At 50.1% G+C, this 19184-nt stretch overlaps 2 protein-coding genes across 12 annotated transcripts in view; one reads left to right on the forward strand and one right to left on the reverse strand.

Annotated features, from left to right (window-relative positions):
* JARID2 (jumonji and AT-rich interaction domain containing 2) overlaps window positions 1–6509 on the forward strand; it is a 242835-nt gene extending 236326 nt beyond the window's left edge. For 9 of the 11 annotated variants that reach the window (XM_033863847.2, XM_033863846.2, XM_033863842.2 and 6 more), the window contains one exon: window positions 1335–4446. In XM_033863847.2, coding sequence (XP_033719738.1) covers window positions 1335–2198 — 864 coding nt within the window. In that variant the 3' untranslated portion in view covers window positions 2199–4446. Of the gene's footprint in view, window positions 1–1334; window positions 4447–4561 lie in introns of those variants that run through there. The other 2 variants (XM_033863844.2, XM_033863843.2) reach the window with 2 other exon arrangements.
* The window catches only part of DTNBP1 (dystrobrevin binding protein 1), a 120194-nt gene continuing 106226 nt past the window's right edge, over window positions 5217–19184 (reverse strand). The window contains exons 8-10 of the mRNA XM_019944977.3: window positions 16557–16712; window positions 8839–8982; window positions 5217–7515 (exon numbers count right to left, since the gene is read on the reverse strand). Of these exons, the coding sequence (XP_019800536.1) occupies window positions 7304–7515; window positions 8839–8982; window positions 16557–16712 (512 nt within the window). The 3' untranslated portion in view covers window positions 5217–7303. The remainder of the gene's footprint in view (window positions 7516–8838; window positions 8983–16556; window positions 16713–19184) is intronic.

Consider the following 19184-nt stretch of genomic DNA (forward strand, 5'->3'; position numbering starts at 1 on the left):
GGTAAAAGTTGAAGTTTTATTTATATACGCTTTTCAATTGCTTAGGTACTAAGGGGTTTATATGTTTTTGTTCACTGTTTCGTATGTACGTCTGTTCCTGTCCTCAGCCCCGGGTGATGTGTTTGTGCCAATAAGTGTCATTTCCTTATTCCTACAGCTTATTTTTTTTGTTTCTTTTTTTATAAATTTATTTACTTTTATTTATTTATTTATTTATGGCTGCATCGGGTCTCTGTTGCTGTGCTTGGGCTTTCTCTAGTTGCGGTGAGCGGGGACTCCTCTTCGTTGCGGTGCGCAGGCCTCTCTTGTTGCGGAGCACGGGCTCTAGGTGCGCAGGCTCCAGTAGTTGTGGTGCGTGGGCTTCAGTAGTTGTGGTACACGGGCTCAGTAGTTGTGGTGTGTGGGCTCAGTAGTTGTGGCGCACGGGCTCTAGGCGCACGGGCTCAGTAGTTGCGGCGCACGGGCTTAGTTGCTCTGCAGCATGTGGCATCTTCCCAGACCAGGGCTTGAACCCGTGTCCCCTGCACCGGCAGGCAGATTCCCAACCACTGTGCCACCAGGGAAGTCCCCAGCTTGTTTTCTTGTCTTTGCTTAGCAACAATGAAGATAAGAAACCTAGGTCTTCCCGTTGAATCCTCATGAAAAGACCTGTGATCCTTTGCATCTGGTGTGTCAAGGCAGCATTTCTGCATTGTTTACACTGAGTGAGACCAGGACCGGGAGTCAGGGTTGGGGTGAGGGATGCCCCCCCGCCCCCCCGCCCACACACACACAGCTCTGAGCATCTGCGGGGCCTCGGCCCATCCCTGGTGCCAGCGCACCCTCAGGGCACTGGAGATTCAGGCTTGCGTGGCAAGGGTCAGGAACCGTGCTGGCTGGAGTGTGGACAGAGGTGCTGCCTCCCGAGGTGGTGTAAACCAGCTGGACCAACCGAGCCGCCCAAGAGCAGGAGCAACACGCGTTGCCGCCGAAGCGTCCAGGGTGTGGCCATTCTGGCACCTTTTGTACCGGCGTAGTTTTTGAACCAGAAGTCTCAGGAGCCCTGAGAACCCTCAGCCCCTGCCCACCAGCCCGCCGCGCTCAGACCCTCTGGCGGGAAAGTGCACAGGAGCCAGGAGGGCCCTCGAGGCCTTTGGGTGCAGCTCACAGATGGTCACTTACTTGTTTCCTGGTTGACGATCCCGGTGACTTGTTGGTGTTCTCGTCAGTATCCCATGTCTCTGGGTCACAGACGCCCCTGGCCTGGGCGGTGACCTCGCACACTCTGCTCCCGGGACACCCCCCTGTCCCCCACCCCCGAGTCCCCTCAGCCTCGGGTGCCTCTCGTCCCGCAGGTCGTGCAGGAGAACGAGAATGTGGTCTTCTGCCTGGAGTGTGCCCTGCGCCACGTGGAGAAGCAGAAGTCCTGCCGCGGCCTGAAGCTCATGTACCGCTACGACGAGGTCAGTGCCTCGCGGGGTGGCAGCGGTCCCCTGCCCGCGTGGTCCATGTCACAGCTCGTCGTGACCGCGTGCAGCCGGCCTGGTTCCAGGTGCCTTCTGGCCGGACGGTGCCTGACGTGGTGGGAAGGTAGCTCCTTGCGCCAAGGTGGGGGAGTGGGCAGGTCCGGCTCGAGTTCCACTGGCCTGGAGAGACCAGGAGCTGAGGCTGCAGGGACTTTTGTCCTTGTCCGCGCTTTGTCGTGCCCGAGCGAGCCTGTCCGCAGCGCGCTCAGCTCTGCTTTCCCTCCTGGCCTCGGTGCCTCGGTTCGTAAAGAGTTCGGTTTCAGGGCGTGGCTGCCCCACTGTCTGGAGGGGACTGTGCCTTCATCTCCAGTCGGGGCCCAGAACAGACCGAGACCGAAATCGGCAGGGCCAAGCCAGGGCTCCCCTTCCCTCCAGGCCGAGGGCCGCTTCGGGGGCCTTGCGGCTGCGTCCATCTGGTCTCTGTGTCCTCAGAGCAGCCCGGGACTCGGCCTGAGGAGCCTTCCTGGCCCCAGCCCCGCGGGGCCGGGGCCTCTGGGACACAAAGTGCCGATCGCCGTGCCCGTCTGCCCGTGTCGGTGTCCCTCCCCCGCAGCTGCCAGCGGTTCTGCTGTGGGTCTGCGCGTGGTGAACTTCAGAGCCTGCGGCCACTTGCTGAGCTATGGGCAGCACCCGTGCCCTTGTCCTTACCCCGGGGCCTCGGCAGACACGGAGCCTTTCACTGTTTGCTCCTGAAGGCTTCAACTTCTGAATAAATCCCAGTTCCACCCTGTCTGAAAACCGCAGCCGTCCCCAGAGGCAGGTCCACATGAGGCGCTTTCTGTGTCGGCTGGTCTCCACTGCCCGTTAGGTGCCCCCACGGGGAGGGCGCTGCTCAGCCGGCCCGGAGCACTGAGGGCTCCGCTTCCAGAGCAGCCTTGCTCGTCTCGTCACGTGTGTTTTACGTGCTTCCAGGCTGCTCTGCGATTGCGTTTCCGGGTACAAGCTCGCAGCTCCGGAGACACGTGGCCCTTTTCTGTGGGGGGTCACCTTGGGAGACTGCTCTGGGGACCCCGTTGCCCCTCTTGGCCCGCCCTCTTCCAGAGAAGCGTCCTCCTCCCTGTGGTGTCTGGCCGTGAGCCCCTCTCTGAGGGTGGAACCTGCCGGCTCTCCCATCCCCACTGCCCCTGAAACCTGGGGCCGACAGTCCCACGTAAGGCGGCCTCATCCGGCCATCACACATGGCAGCCCCGGGCAGGGCCGGGCCGGGTGCCCCGGGAGGCAATGGGGGCACCCGTGGGGTCTCAGGCTGTGGTCAGACTTGATCAGAAGCCTTTGGCTAAATTGTAAGATTGGAAAGCTGAAAATAGATCTCTTTGCATCTTCTTTGTTTTTAAAGAGCATGTTCAGCGAAGGCAATAACCACTTTCCCCTCCCTGCTTCTTCACTTGAACAGCAAATGTCAGAACACGGTTAAAAATAAACCCTCGTGTCTGAGTCAGAGCATCTCTGGCAACTCGCAGGGTACAGCCGGCGGCGCTGGGGCTTCTCGAGATGATTCTGAAGCTCGACAAAACGTGGGTTAGTTTCCACCTCCAGCCCATCTTGGAGCTAGGTGTCTTGATGTGACCAAAATCCTGGAAAAGAATCACATATGTAGTAGGGTCTGTCGGTCTGAAGCTTAATCATTGGTTCTCACGCATAGGGAAAAGGTTTTCAGCCTCCTACTTTGCCAGTGGCCTGTTTTAGTAAATGAAAATCACAAGTCAGTTCCCTGTTGAGTTGAACTGTATTTTTTTTTTTCTTTTTTTAATTGGGGAATTTCCAGCTCTGGGTTGGATCTCAGAAATGGCTTTTGAGAGCACAGCTCTGGTCTGAGCCCTGGTGCCCAGCAGTCAGACCCCTCTGTCCAGCTGTTCGGTCCCACAGGTGCAGGTGGGCGGGCTGGCTGCCTCCTCGGACCCCCTGCTGCCCAGGTGGCTTTAGCTGCAGGTAACTGGGCTTTACTGAAGCTCATCTGTTTGTTCTTCATTAGCATGTGTATCCTAAGTGCTTTAAGTGGCCCAACGATGTCTGCAGTGCCTGGGAGCAGGCCTGGGCCCGGACTAGGCTGACCCTCAGGCTTGAGTGAAGGAGTGGCCTCCTGTCCCCGTGTCCTCCTGGTCTGTCCGTCCCTGGCTCCAGCAGGTGCTCTGCAGTGTATGTCAGAACATGGGCCATTTTAATACTCCTCCACGTGGTTTCTTTTAAAACTGGATGGTTGCGAGTTGTGTTAAAGTTACACATGTATTTTTGACGCCAACAGATAGATGGTTCTCTTGTTGCGTTTGTGCTCTCCCCTTCGCTGAGGAGGGAATGAGAAACGTTTATAGACACGTGTTTGTATTCATCTGCAAGAGCAGGTTAAGTAGGCTCCAGAGTAGCAGAGAGAGCCACAAGCAGCCCCCAGGCATTTGTCACCGTGCAGGGATCCAGGCGAGGGGCCCTGGACACTCAGGCCTGAGTCTCCCCTCACTTCCCAGCCCTCCCCTTCCTGCTGGGGCCCCGGGCGGCCTCTCAGCCCCAAGGAGGTGCCCCGGTGGCGGCAGCAGGAAGCCTGCTGCTGTGTTGTCTCGGCGGCGAGGGACCTCATGGACACGGGTGAAGGTACAGACCAGATGGGAAAGCAGCTCTAAGGAAACAGCCCTACACTTACTCTGGTTTCCGGGCTGCAGGTATTTCAGGGCTTTCAGCTCGTGAACGTTTGGACTTTACAGCCACCAGGGGGCGCTCCTGGGCTCCCTGGAGGGGGAAGTGGGGTTAGGAAGCTGCCCATCAGGAAAGGACCTGGCGTACCGTTTCCTTGGCTTCCAGATGAGAAAAGGCAGGTTTCTCCCCCAGAAGGAGTGTTTCGTTTAGGTGCCTGGCCAGGGGACCTTGGTCTCGGGAAGTTGTTGTCCTAACCAGCTCCCAGGCCGCCGCACCCGGGAACCTCGGGGCGGATTTCCAAGGCCACCCAGCCCTCCCCACCCCACCCCCTCGGTGCCGCTCTGACTGGTTTGATGAAGGTGACTCCCTGGGGGGTCCTGGCGACGCTCTTCCGTTGGCTAATCCTGTGTCTTCCTTTCAACCCGAAACAGGAACAAATTATCAGCCTGGTCAATCAGATCTGTGGCAAGGTATCTGGTAAAAACGGCAGCATTGAGAACTGTCTCGGTAAACCCACACCAAAAAGAGGGCCCCGCAAGAGAGCGACGGTGGACGTGCCGCCCTCCCGGCTCGCCGCTGCCTCCTCCTCGTGAAGACGCCAGCACCGTGGGCCGGGGATAGATATTTTTCTGTAATTATTATATTCTAGTTTGGAGTACTGGCTGTAGGATACAAGCTGTCTTTGCACTAGCTCTGAAGAAGATTTTCTTCTGGTTTTAGAGAACTAATTTTGTTTTAGCATTAAACTGTTGAACTTTTTTTGTACTTAGAATACCTAGATACTGCAGTCAGATTTTTGAAACTGCCGTATATTCACTGTTTTAAAACCCTTGAGGGGCTGTTATTAATTTGTATCGCCCCTTGTGGCTGACAAAAGCCTTTTTGTTTGATTTTTGTTTGTGGTTTTTGTTTTTGTTTTTGTTTTTTTTGTAATTGTTGGGGGAAAAAAGGCTTTTTTAACCCAGTTTTGAAGAGGGTAAAGTTTGGAGAACAAATTTTAAAACCATCAGTAATGTGAGCAGATTTTTTTCTAGAGAGGAAAAGGGATAGGAGACACACGCACACACACACACACACACACAAAACTTGAAAGAAATGGCTTTACTTTGGCTGTCTTTTCTTCTGTCATGTGCAGGATGAGTTTGTAATTGTTAAAACCGGAGAATCCCCATTTTGTTTCTTTGGGCGGTTATGGCAGCTGAAGGTGGACGTTGTTTCCTAACCATAGGCAAAATGAGGAGGTCGGAGTGACTAGGTTCTCTTTACCAGCACATCACTATGCATCTGTTTAAGGAAAAAAAGGAAAGAGAAGAAAAAGACTGCCTGCCTTGGAGGGGGTCGCGTGAGGGAAACCTGTGCCTGATTTCATTAGGAAATCCATTCTGTTATTTTTTGGTGCTGTTGGCTACTTTATCAAAAAACCCTTCAATAGCATCCTTAAAACAAAAAAAGGAAAAAAGTGATTGAAGCCGTTAAGTGCTTCTTCGTCATGGATGTGCAATCTTTCTAACATTCCGTCTTCATCTCACAGCTTGTTGTTTTACACCTTCACAGGTCAGCATTAATCTTTCTTTTTAAACTCGTTCTGTTGGCGATCACATCTAGAGCCACTAGGAGGTCTGCCGTTCTTTTTGAATGTGAAAATGTATCTGCGCTCATCTGGTCTATTTTTTCTCTTCATGTTGTAACAAAAAGAAAAAAAAAAATCCCGTCCCTTTTGTACATACGCCTGTAAATTGTTTTAAATACTTGAGCCTTTTTCTGGGTGGGGGAGGGGAGGGGGTGAGAAGACGAGATGAAGAAAAGCCTTACACTTCAGTTTCTTCATCGGTTGGATTGGATGCTTACAGGGTTTTTCTTGTAACATTTATAAGTGCTGCTTACATCACTGAACAACAACAACAAAAATAATAATGGAGTAGCTGTTGCCCTTCTCCGGTTGTGTGTACAGTATGTGTGGAATAAAAAAGGGAAACTGTTTTCACAAGCTGTTCTTTGTTTCATAATTGGATTCACCAATCCCGCAGCTGCCCGTGTTGCACTGAGCTCGCCGGTGGGGCTGTCTTGTCAGGAGCGTCCTGTGACACTTTGTCGGTTGTCGTTGGCAGAAGACTGAACTGTGTTGGAATATTTAACAATGACATGAGCAGAGTCGTGTTTTCCAATGTGCTTGTCCGGTTTTCATGGCCTTGCTGTGTGTTCTTGCCCTCTTTGGACAGTGAACTTCTGCCTACGGCTTACGGTCTGACGTTTAATTTATTAGCGCTGCTCTGCACCCCTCCCCCGGGAGGGAAGACTTCATGTTGTTTATTGCCAGTTTTTTGTTTACTTTTCAGGTTTGTACTACAAGGTTTAATAATAAAAACAAAGTTTTTTGGACACTTGTTTGTCTTGTGGAAGAGAGTGAATGAAATGAGGTGTTTTCCGATAAACGGGCTGCGGGGGTCTGTCCCACTGGCCAGGGAGTGGAGTGAACACCGAATTTTAATCTTTAATCTCACTTTCCCTCTGCTGGCAGTTACCTGGATGGTCTCTGAACAAAAACCAAACGGCTTCCGTTTGCCTCTCATTTTCTGTGGGGCCCCTGGACCCCAGCGGGCAGCGTGGCCACGAGGGTGCAGGGCCGCAGCCGCCCCTCCTCGCGCCAGCCTGCCCCTCGTCTGTGGGCTGTGAGCGAGCAGGGAGAGGGGAAAACACGTCCCTGGGGGAGCGGGGTCCCGCCAGGAGCGATGGCCGGTGGGCTTGGCTTCGGTTTCTCTCTCTTCCTCTGGGCCCAGGTGTGTGGTCTATTAAGGTAGGCCGTGCTTGTTGGACTTCATAATTTTTGTAATGATCAGATGAAAACCCAAACTTGGTTAGAGCCGAGAGGAAGCACAGCTTCCTGCCTGTAGAGGGCTTCGCCGTTCAGTGCCGAGCCGGCGTGGACACCGAATTTCCTGGCCTAGCCCGCACGGTGAGGCCTGCAGAACGTGTGTGTTTAGCAGCCCTTCTGTACAAACTGGCCGTGTTTGCGGTCCTCAAACTTTATTGTAGCTGTTGTTTCAGTCAGTTTCTCACACATTATTGGCAACTGTAAAAATCGAGAGCCTCCCTAAATCCACCTGCCTTCCCCATGGGCCTCTGGGCACAGCTGTGTCATCCTCTGAAGGTGGCCAGAGCACGGACACCCGGGTTTAGGAGTCACTGTCGTCAGTGTGTAAGGTGGCCAGGGCGGTGTCCACCTCTACTCCCTCCTCGTCAGACTGGACCACGGGGGACTCCCCCACTTCGCTGGGGTCCTGGGCAGCTGGGTCGGTGCAGGGTGCAGCTGAGGACGGCCGGGTGGCCCGGGAGGCATCCGGAACCTGAAGAGTAACTTCATCCTGACCGGGGCTCGCTTCAGGCCCTGCAAAATAAAGCAGAGTCGAGCCTGTCCTAAAAGTGCTGCATCTGAGAACTGCCCCTGAAGATGGTCATTTGAACTTGCATAGAATATAAAGCGGGTGGGAGTTCTCTGTTCCTGTGACGTGCAGGCTGCAGAACCAGGCCCCATGGCAGTGCAGGGACTGCCCCCAGAAAATGCTGAGCTAGGTGACGCCCAAGGCAGCCCAGGGCCCGAGCTGACCCTTCTGCCACCTGTGACACGTGGAAAGATCCCGAACCCTTTCCAGTATCCAATAAAGCACTGTGCTCAAGGCCAAACCGCGAACACTGCATTTCTTTGAGGAGCACTCCTGGTAACCTTGATAACCTAGATTTACCTCTGTATATCCTTTGAAATAATTCAAAGAAATGGACGTTAGGAGAAAACCCTTGTGGATCCTCTTAGAGGAATCAAAACCATACACAGGTGATGGAGTTTCTTCCTGACCCTGGGAAGGGGCCGGCCTTCTCGGCGGGACAAGGGCCTCCCTCCCTGGGACGGCACTGCTCACGCAGTTCCCGGGAAGGGGAGACGACGGACGGAGCTGCTTTGTGGAGACCTTAGAGACACACGTGGACAGGAAGCCCCGGGCCTCAATTGTGAGGACGGTAGCCCGTGGAGTGGGGCCACCAGTGAAGGGGGCAGGTGCTGCTGAAGGGCTGGCCTTGCCTTCTTTTGTACGTGGCAGAAACTTAAACGCGTTCTCTGTAATGGCGTCTGCGAAGACCACCCACCCAGAAGGAATGGTCCAAAATTTAAAATAAATTGAGTCCAGGTATAGGGCCAAAGCCTCAGTAAGTACACACCGAATGAACATGGAATTTCGGGAAGGCATTAAATGGAGGTAACATGCCCACAGGGTTGCGCCTAATTTTTAAAATATGAGCCGAGTGCTGAACACAAACCTTGGCCCTGCCCACAGCAGAGATCAAACACCTGCCGAATGGGGGAGGGGGAGCCACACAGGAGAGCTCCCACCTCCCCCAAATTCTAGTGCTTAGCCACAAAAACCCCACTCAAAGTAACTTGTGAGCCAGAGGAGAAAGAACACACCATTTAAGAAAGCTCCCTGTTCACTGAAGGTGTCTGGGTAAAGCCCTGAGAGTCGCTGAGAAACTCACAACCACAACAGCCAATGTTTCATTTGTCCACTTCTGTGAAGCCAGACTGGGCGTGGAATGGGTTAGTGGGACAAGAAGATCTGTGCACGCCTTGTGCAACCGAACCGCCCTGTATCGGTTCTCCATGTGCAGGGAAGTCATGGAACTAGGTGTGACTCAGTGTGTGCAGACTTGTCACCCCTACCTGAGACAGGGGACAGCACAGTGCTCCCCTCGCCACCGGAGTTCAGGAAGACATCCAGGGCCTCCTGGTCAGAGATGTCCACCAGGTCCATTTGCTCCAGCAGGTCCACATTCACTTCCATGGATGACATGCTGCCCATGGGCTCTGGGGAGACCGGCACAGGAAGAGGTTAGACCATCTGTCATTTAATAACACTTTAAAAGGTGAGCTTCCACTGTGTTAGGCTAAAAGCACATTGTGTTTTCTAGGTGTAAAATATCTCCCGCTACTCCAGACTTTTAAAATAGACTTTGGAGCAGTGTATTATTGACATGTCCCAGTTTGGTACTTTAAATCCATCCTAGCTTAACCTTGGTTACTATTACCTCTTACACCTGCCACAGCAGTTTTCCTTTTCACCCCCAGTCCTCTGCTTGCAGGTGCTGAAGGGAACCCTTTCTGCATCAGACAATTCTTGGCTTCGGAGGTGGGCGCTGACTCAGAGAGGCTGACATTCCTGCCAGACACCTCTGGCTGTGGTTGCCCCCAGCTTTACTACAATTCCATTTGGAGTCTTCTCTGCCCTTGTGACATTTCTCTAGTCTTCATCTTAACAGCAAAGTTTGAGCATCTGCAAGCCGGCGAGTTGCAACCAAGAGCTCCCTGCGGTGAAAGCACAGACTAGAGAGAGAATCAGCCCACTGTGGAGAACAGTACGGAGGGGCCTTAAAAAACTACAACTAGAGCTACCATACGACCCAGCAATCCCACTGCTGGGCATATACCCTGAGAAAACCATAATTCAAAAAGAGTCATGTACCACAATGTTCACTGCAGCTCTATTTACAATAGCCCAGAGATGGAAACAACCTAAGTGCCCATCATCGGATGAATGGATAAAGAAGATGTGGCACATATATACAATGGAATATTACTCAGCCATAAAAAGAAACGAAATTGAGCTATTTGTAATGAGGTGGATGGACCTAGAGTCTGTCATACAGAGTGAAGTAAGTCAGAAAGAGAAAGACAAATACCGTATGCTAACACATATGTATGGAATTTAAGGGAAAAAAATGTCATGAAGAACCTAGGGGTAAGACAGGAATAAAGACACAGACCTACTAGAGAATGGACTTGAGGATATGGGGAGGGGGAAGGGTGAGCTGTGACAAAGCGAGAGAGAGACATGGACATATATACGCTACCAAATGTAAGGTAGATAGCTAGTGGGAAGCAGCCGCATAGCACAGGGAGATCAGCTCGGTGCTTTGTGACCACCTAGAGGAGTGGGATAGGGAGGGTGGGAGGGAGAGAGACGCAAGAGGGAAGAGATATGGGAACATATGTATAACTGATTCACTTTGTTACAAAGCAGAAACTAACACCATTGTAAAGCAATTATACTCCAATAAAGGTGTTAAAAAAAAAAATCAGCCCACCAGCAGAAAGACACTATAGGACTAGAAGTCTGAGCCTGGGCACAGTGAGGGGTGCCTCCAGGGTCTGGCGTTCATATTTAAACTGCCTCTGTGGTCCAGAAACTACAAGCCAGGTAACTTATCATCCCAGGCATGACGCTGCCTGTCACAAGCAAATAGAAATTTCTGGATGTGGACACGTCCTTAACCCAGGATCTCAAAGGAATATAAACACAAAATCCAATCCAATCTGGAATTTACAGTACACATGTCACTATGAGTGCGGGCCAGCAGAAACAAAGACTATTAGCATCTTTTCCCGAGAATTCAAAGTGGCTTTAAATATTTTAAAGAATGAAAAGGTTGAATCAAACAATGAACAAGGTGTCAAAAATCAGATCAGGCATTTGAAAAAAAGCCAGATAACCTCCAAATAGGAAAAATCACTGAAATTTAAAACTTCGGGCACAAGTTAAAGAGGTGAGAGCCAAATAGAAAATTAGTGGACGAAATAAGTGGGAAGTATGAAAGAGCTTAAGAGAAATGGAAAATGCAAAAGTTTACATATTGACAGTTCCAGAATGAGAATGGAGACTGTAGGGACCAGCAGTATTCGCTGATTATCTTCCAGATTTGCTGAAAGATCAGACACGCAGGATTTAGGAACAAAATATATTCAAGCAAGACAGATGAAAGAAATCCTCACTTAATCCACTGCAGCGAAATGATGCACATCAAAGAGAAAGAGCAGATTAGGAAAGATAAGGAAATAATTAGACCTACAGCTCAACAACAGGAGTCAGAAGACAGTGGGATAATAAATTCAAAGAGGTGAAGTAAATATCTCTTAAGATCAAGTGTGAGATACAAGTCCCCCCTACGCCTGCTCTCAGCAAACGTCGGACCACAGGAGGAGGGAAGAGGGCATGGGTCCCGGGAGGGAGGCCGAAGTGCACGGAAGAGACATGTAAGTCTGTGAGTATATATAAAACTCTGAGTAAAATAATCATGATAGTATCAAATTCGGGGAATTTACTCCAGCTGAATTGGAAAGACTGGACGATAATGACGGGAGAGGCGGCTTGACGAGAGCCAGATCCCCGTTGTGTCTGGCAGGAAGGTGGGAATCTGATTGTCTCTGGGCACAAGAAATCATGAAGGCTCAGCATCAAAGCAGGTAAAGCTTGTTGCAGTTGAGACAACATCGCACTCAAGGTGGCAACATCCAAGGCAGAGGAGCCGGGTGACGTGCCATCACCGTCGCCCTGGGCTGCGCAGGAATCACGGCCACTTCACAGGGGACACCGGGGCGGTGTTGCCCTGGGGCTCCTGCAAGGCTGACCCGTCAGGGGGACATGAGTGCACAGGGGTCAAGGTCGTGCCTCTGGGGGCTGCTCTCCTGTCGGGGAGAAGGTGGGGAAAACACGGGTTTTCTTTGTGACTGTGGAGTCCTTCGTGGTGTTTCAGCCTGGCTTTGCAGAGTCTCCCGTTTTTTCTGTCTGTGCCATTCTCTTAAAGAGGGGAGAAAAATAACTGGACCAAAAGCATAGGGAACACTTGCAGGAAAACAGCACCAAATAAGACGGTAACGAAGCCAGTTTTATGATGTTCCGTGTCAAGTTTGGCTCACGTTTGCTGTGATCACTGCCTGCCTGGCTTCATTGCTGTCATCTGATTTGGTGCTTCCTATTTTCCTGAAAATATTTCCTTTAAGTGATAAAATCTAGTTATTCTGTTTGTAAGAGACATTCCTAAAATATAAGAACAGGAACATTAAAAAAATTTAAGGAAAAATGGGAAGTGGGCAAACAACTAATTAACTTGAAGAAAGCTGACATGGCTATATAAATATCAAAAAAATAGACTTGAAGGGGAAACAAAAGCATTATTGGGGTAAAATACAGCACTTAGTGGTGTTTTCTTTTTTTGGAGGTTTATCCACACTACAGCATGTATCAGTAGTTTGTTCCTTTTTTTTTAAATTAAGTAATTTATTTTTGGCTGCATCGGGTCTTCGTTGCCATGCGCAGGCTTTCTCTAGTTGCAGCTAGTGGGGGCTGCTCTTCGTTGCCGTGCGCAGGCTTCTCATTGCAGTGGCTTCTCTTGTTGCAGAGCACAGGCTGTAGGCACACGGGCTTCAGTAGTTGTGACCTGCGGGCTCTAGAGCGCAGGCTCAGTAGTTGTCGCACATGGGCTTAGTTGCTCCGCGGCATGTGGGATCTTCCCGGACCAAGGCTCGAACCCGTGTCCCCTACATTGGCAGACGGATTCTTAACCACTGCACCACTAGGGAAGCCCCCGCTTAGTGATTTTTTTAATGGTTCAATTCACCAGGAAGGTAATTCAGAATTTCTATGTGACTATATATCTTGTGGTTATTTTTATAAAGCAAAATACAGAAGAATCACAAGGAAAATGGTAACAAGTCCATAATCATGGGGGAAATGAAGATCTAATGTATCTCTTTGATGATTAAGCAATCCAAAATTGAGTATTAACAGGAAACATCTGAACAAGCCAATTTAGAAGCCTTTTCAAATGGACACTTACAGACCCCCCCACCTCAATCACAACAAAGAGAACTCTCCAGACGTTGCCATGGGTCCCCGAGGGGACAAAGTTGCCCCTGGTTGAGAACCACTATTTAATGAAGAATTAAAATTAAGATAGTACGGTTTGGCTCAAGGCCAGACAAACAGAAGACTGGAATAGAAAAGAAAGCCTAGAAAAGACTCAGTTGTACTGAAACTGACAGAAGACCATGTGAGCAGTGGAGAGAACACTGGTGCTGAGATAGACGGTTACTGCTGTGAAGAATTAAAGTCAGATCCTTACCTCCCAATGCACACAAAAACAAACTGGTCGTGGATTTAGGGCCCAAATATATAAAATGGAAAACATAGAAACTTTTAGAATAAAACACAGCAGAGTATCCTTATAACTTGGAGGGAAGGACTGCCTAAACAAGACACAAGTACAAACCATAAGCAAGAAAATAAAGTGGGCAAAGCTTAAAAATAAACACATTTAGCAAAGGCCACAGTAGAATAGAGAAGCCACAGATTGAGAGAAGGTATCTGCACCAGACATCAGAAAAGGCCGATACCACGAGTGTAAGACTCTAAAGGAAGACAACCAACCAGTAGAAAAACGGACAATCAAGGAACTGCAGATTAAAGCCAAAATAAAGTATCATTTCATACATCTAAATCTGTGAAAAATTTTAACTATCTGACACTACCAAGTGTTGACAAAGCTGTGGAGTGAGTAGAGCATGCACATACGGCTTCTAGAGACTGTAAACCGGTGTGGGTATTTGTGACAGAATCCAGTACAATTAGATATGCTTGTCCTATGACTGTGTCCTTGTTCTGCGCCCTAAAGAAGTGGTTCTCAAGATGTGGACCCCAGACCAGCAGCCTCGGCATCACCTGGGAACTTGTGGGAAATGCACATTCTTGGGCCCTACCCCAGACCTACTGGGTTTATCACTAGCCCAAACATCCTCCTGCCCTCCCCAGGCACTGGGACACCCAGGGGCTGAGTCAGAGTGTCTGAGGGCACAGGGGGCGCCCCTGGCCACACAAGATTTGACAACTACCTGCCCAGCAGAGATGCCAGGAACCCAAGGTCTAACAGTGGGAACACACAGGTACAGACAGGACATCTTCAAGGTGAGGGATGTGGTCACAACTAACTACACACTGTCAGGATACCCAGGTGCTTAGCAACAAAGTGAAAGCAATAGATATTTTTCTGAGAAAATGGGAGTCCTGTCAGGTGGAAGAGAAAACCTGCGTCAGGGTCTTACAAAACACCTCATCACGTCCTAATGGCACTTGGAGCTGCTGGGCATGCGTGGGCCCCAGGTCCCCACTGCTCCTCAGCACGATGGGCACTGCCCTCGCCCCCCTTCAAGTGCATGAGGCTCCCCCCCTGTGGTTCCGAGCCTCACGACAATCCCAGTGGGCACAGATGTCCCTTCACCCTTAGATCATTTTCTGGATAAAACTTTCCATGCCTTTGTCTTAACTAAAAAATGATGCTTTGGAAAGTGAGAAGAATTCAGACTGCTATTTCTGGTTTAGTGGAATGAGTGTAAAATACCGTGTTCACTGTAGAGATTCTTATTTTGATTGATTCTTCTAAATGAAGGAGTGTTCATCCTTGGAGAGGAATGTGCTGTAAGGAAGGGGTGTGTGACTCCCAGGCTGGGAAGTCTAAGGGATGGCCCTGGACAGCCTTGTGTGGAGAGGTCTGTTTGTTATTTGTGAACATCTTTTCTGCTCCAGCTGAAGCAGGAAGCTGGAAAGCCTAAGGCCTCCAATTTTCCTCCTCAGTGCTTTCAAAACCACACATATTGGCAATGTACGTGTGGCCACTCTTTTTTACCTTGAAAAAAAAAAGCTCAACAGTTTTTTGAAACTTGAAGGACATTTTTTTAGGTGCTTGAAACCATGAAAATTCAATTCCTTAATACTTAATTGCTATCTGTTCAACACGTCTTGGCCGAGCCCTTCCTTCTCTTTGCCCAGCACTGGGCTGTGCTGGCCACAAGGACCTGACAGTAACAGCCCATCCCTGTCTCAGTGCGCTCACGGCCAACGAAGAGGGACTTCTGAAGCTGCAGCCTCTGCTGTGTCCTCATCCCCTGAGGATGGGCTCTCCTGAGAGGCACTTTCATATCCTCTTTGCCTCTGCGGAGCACTTAGCAGGTGCTCAGGAAATGTCTGCTGAACTAAACTGAACAAGCATTAGAGTCTCTACTGCTCTTTTCTTCACTGTCCCACCTCCCCATGCCCTCTCAGCATAACGTCTCACTCTGCTCAGATCTGTGGGTCAGATTTGCCAGGGTGTGTGTTATGGACTAAATGTTTGGGTCCCCCCCACCTGCCCAAATTCCTATGGTGAAATCCTAACCCCAGTGTCATGGTTTCTGGAGGTGGGCCTTTGGGAGGTGATTATTCTAGAGGTCATGAGGGTGGGGCCCTGAGGATGGGGTTGATGCTCTCCCTGTCAAGTGAGGACCAGCTGCAGACCTCTCAGAACCAAATCCGCTAGCACCTTGACCACAGACTTCCAGCCTCCAGCCCTGTTGTGTATAAGCTAGCAGTCTGTGTTGTTTTGTTATAGCAGCCCAAGCAGACTAGGGTGGTGTCCTTCCCAGCTGCTGCCCACCACATGACACAGATCCCTGGAGTGAACAGGGATGGCTCTCTCCATAACCAGCGCCAAACATTAAAGAAACTGAATAGCAAACGTACTCTGAGGGAACATGCAGTCTGACTTTCCCAGATGAAGACAGACTCTCCATCAGTGGGACACACAGAGGGCGAGCTGACTGGAGATGAAGCAGTTGAACAAATCTGTACCATCCACCTCAGTTTAAGAAGCACCGTCAACGCATCCGTCAGTCATTCTAAGTCACGCCTATTAGTCTGTTTTCTCTACATTCTTTTCCTTCCTCATTCTTTGATTTCTTTAACCTCTCCTTGGGGAGCACATAGAGAAGGAAGGAACAGAGGGAGGGTAACAGATAAATTGGGAGCAGCTTCCGTGAGGGGCAGGGCATGGAGAGCAAAGGCCAGGGCCAGGCAAAAGAGGAAGAATGAGCACAGAGGTTTGGGAGGAGCAGGGGCTTCCAGGAGGATGGAGGGCAGGTAAGCGGGGAAGCCCAGGATGCCTGTACACACTGCCCACTGCTCCTGTGCTGGCCAGAGAGGAAACGTCAGCTGCCCGCCCAGACCACTCCTCCACAGGCACCAGGTCCTGGGAAGGAGGGGCTGGTGAAGGGGCCTGGAATCCAACTCCTGTGCCCTTCAGCGTGTTCTTGGGAACCATCAGATGCATCTAGATGTACATCACAGCACGACTTACAGAGGCAAAGAATCTTAAGTGTCCAACTAGGAAACTGTTAGGATATGTCCTGACCATGAAGATGCTGCTTTTAAAACATACCCTTTCAAAGGATTTTTAATAATATAGGGGAAAGATCCCCATACACCATGAAGGAAAGTTAGATACAAAGCCAGATATGTGTACAGTCTATATAAATAGGCACAGGAGAGAATCAGCCTAAAATAGTAACAGGGATTAGGGATTCTGTGCTACAGAATTATGGCGAATGTTTGTCTTTTTAATGTTTTAAGAAAATGTATTCCATGTTTTCTAAATATCTTCAACAAAAGCCTAGAACTACAAGAAGAGGCAACAGCAAGACAAAGATGGCAGGACGCATCCCCTTTGAGCCTCTGTCCCAGCCCTGCTCTGGAGGCAGCACCCTAGCCACACACAGCGCAGGGCCCGCTCCTGACTTGCCTCGCCTCTCTGCTGTCTGCAGGTAGCCCGTGGACAGGTACTGCTCCATGTCCTGCTGGAAGGCTTCCTCAAAGAACTTCTGCCGCTCCCTCAGCTTCATTTGCTGGGTTTGCTCCATGTCCAGGACCTTCTGGGTGTGCTCCGCGTCGAGTTCAGCTAAGGACACAGAATAATTGGGGTCAGGCAGGGTTTGGAAAAGGACTGAGACCGGAATGGGTATAAATACCGACTCACGGGCTCACATCTGGCCCCCTGACTGCAGCACAACAGGTGGAGAGCCGGGGCTCCTGGAGGACCGTGACCACCGTCCACCTTAACCTCACCCAGCCCGGCCTCAGGAGGCACTCAGTAAACGCTGGTTGCAGAGCCAGCACGTGGCCACCGGAGTCTGTGAGAAGAGCACCTGGTCGTGGCTTTGCTGTCCGTGAACCAGCCACCTGGCTGAGTCAGTTAACCTTGCTGAGCCACATGCTGTATGAACATTTGGGACAGACATGTTACCCCAGGACTGACGTGAAACATAAGAACTTTACATTCCAGCGAGGGCTGCGTCAGTCACGCCAGGGAGAACTGTAATACGATGAGCCTGAGCCTCGCCGCCAACAGAAGCCTGCATTTACCTTCCCATGTGACCCACTGGCAGCTCACCCTTCCCCAGGCTGCACGGGGAACACAGATGATGCAACCACTATTCATCCTGTACACGGGCCAAGGGGTGGTCCTGAATCTACTTCTAACTCTCCAGTCCTTTGTTCTTCACGGGGTGCGGTGGGCAGGATTTGAAGACAGCCCCCAGGAACTCTGCCCCCAGATGCACAGCCCACAGGACCCCAGGACTCGTGATTAGGGTACTCTCTGTGGCACAGCTGACTTTATGAGAGAGAGGTCGTCTGGGTGGGCCTGGACTCTTCCAGGAGAAGAGATGTGAGCACAGAAGGGGTCTGACATGGCTTTGAAGATGGAGAGGCCTAACAAGGACTGAAGGTGTGTCCAGGAGCTGAAAGCCACCCCAGGCTGACTGCCCAGCCTGAAAATGGAGACCTCAGTCCTACCACCACAAGAAGCCAGGACTCTACCAACAACCTGAACGAGCTTGGAAAACAGATTCCTTGCAGCCTGGTCAACCCGATTCCAGGCTGTGAGACCCTGAGCAGAGAACCCCATCACAGGTTAGAACAGCCATCATCAAAAAGCCAAGAGATAACAAGCGTTGGTGAGGATGTGGAGGAAAGGGAGCCCTCATGCGCTGTTGGTGGGACTGTAAACTGGTGCAGCCACCACGGAAAGCAGCATGAACGTTCCTCAAAAAATTAAAAATAGAACTAACATATGATCCATTAATTCCACTGCTGGATATTTATCTAAAGGAAATGAAAACAGGATATCAAAAAGAGATCTGCACTCCCATGCTCACTGCAGCATCGTTCACAATAGCCAACATATGGAAACAGTTTAAGTGTCTGTCAGTATCTGAATGGATAAAGAAGATGTGGTACATATACACAAAGGAACATTATTCAGCCATGAGAAGAAGGAAATCCTGCTGTGAGAGAACACAGGTGTGCCTTGAGGACATTATACTGCGTGAGATAAGTCAGACACAGACATATACTGTATGATCTCACTTATACGTGGAACCTAAAAACGTTGAACTCATAATAGAAACAGCAGAGTGGTGGTTAGCAGGGGGAGAGCGGGTGGAGGAGCTGGGGAGATGCTGGTCCAAGGGCGCAAACTTGCAGGTAGAAGAGGAGTATGACTGTGCCCACAGTCAACAGCATCGTATTATACTCTTCACAGTTTCTATGAGACTAGATCTTAAATGTTCCCACCACAAAAAAGAAATGGTAATTATGTGACATGATGGAGGTGTGAGCGACTCCACAGTGGTCAACATGTTGTACACCTTAAACTTACACAATGCTATACGTCACCTATTAAAAATTAAATTAAAAATCTTAATAAGAAAGTCTTCATGGTGTTACCAAGTGATTTTTAACCAAAAAAAAAAAACCCCCAGAATTTACAATGAACAATAGTCTTGGAGGTCCCACATGATCGACCTTAGTCATTCCCTCCACAAATACTCAATACCTCGTGTCACAGCTCCCAGGTACAACATGATCCTGTACGTGTAGATCTTAAAAACTTGATAATGGAGTATATTTTTAATCCCAAATCAGTTACAGCCTCAATATTTAGAATATTCCGGATATTCTTCTTGTATCCTAATCTTCATATATGCAAGGAATGCTAATATTAAGCAAAGCAACACAGACGGGAAAGTAAATCATCCCGACATGTAATCGCATGTACAACGATGGTGATGTGCAGTCTTCTCACACTATGATAACCACTATGAGCGTTCTCTGAATTTTCATGTCACCCTGACTTGCAGCCCCCATCTCATATCTCTGTTCACAGGGAGATGGTCTGGAAAGAGCACAGGTTTTGGAAGCAGTCTGGGCTTGGTCCTGTCCCCGTGATGCCTTTAGGTGCTTCGGGCACGTCATCCCACCTCCCTTTAGCCTACCTCTGATTTCTGAAAGGCAGCTCTGTGTGAGCTCATCTGTATGCCCACAAGGTCCCAATTCAAGGTGCATCTCTTATTCTTTTTGGGGGGGGCTG

Source organism: Tursiops truncatus, chromosome 10, assembly GCF_011762595.2.
Source record: "Tursiops truncatus isolate mTurTru1 chromosome 10, mTurTru1.mat.Y, whole genome shotgun sequence".
NCBI classification, from domain to species: domain Eukaryota; kingdom Metazoa; phylum Chordata; class Mammalia; order Artiodactyla; family Delphinidae; genus Tursiops; species Tursiops truncatus.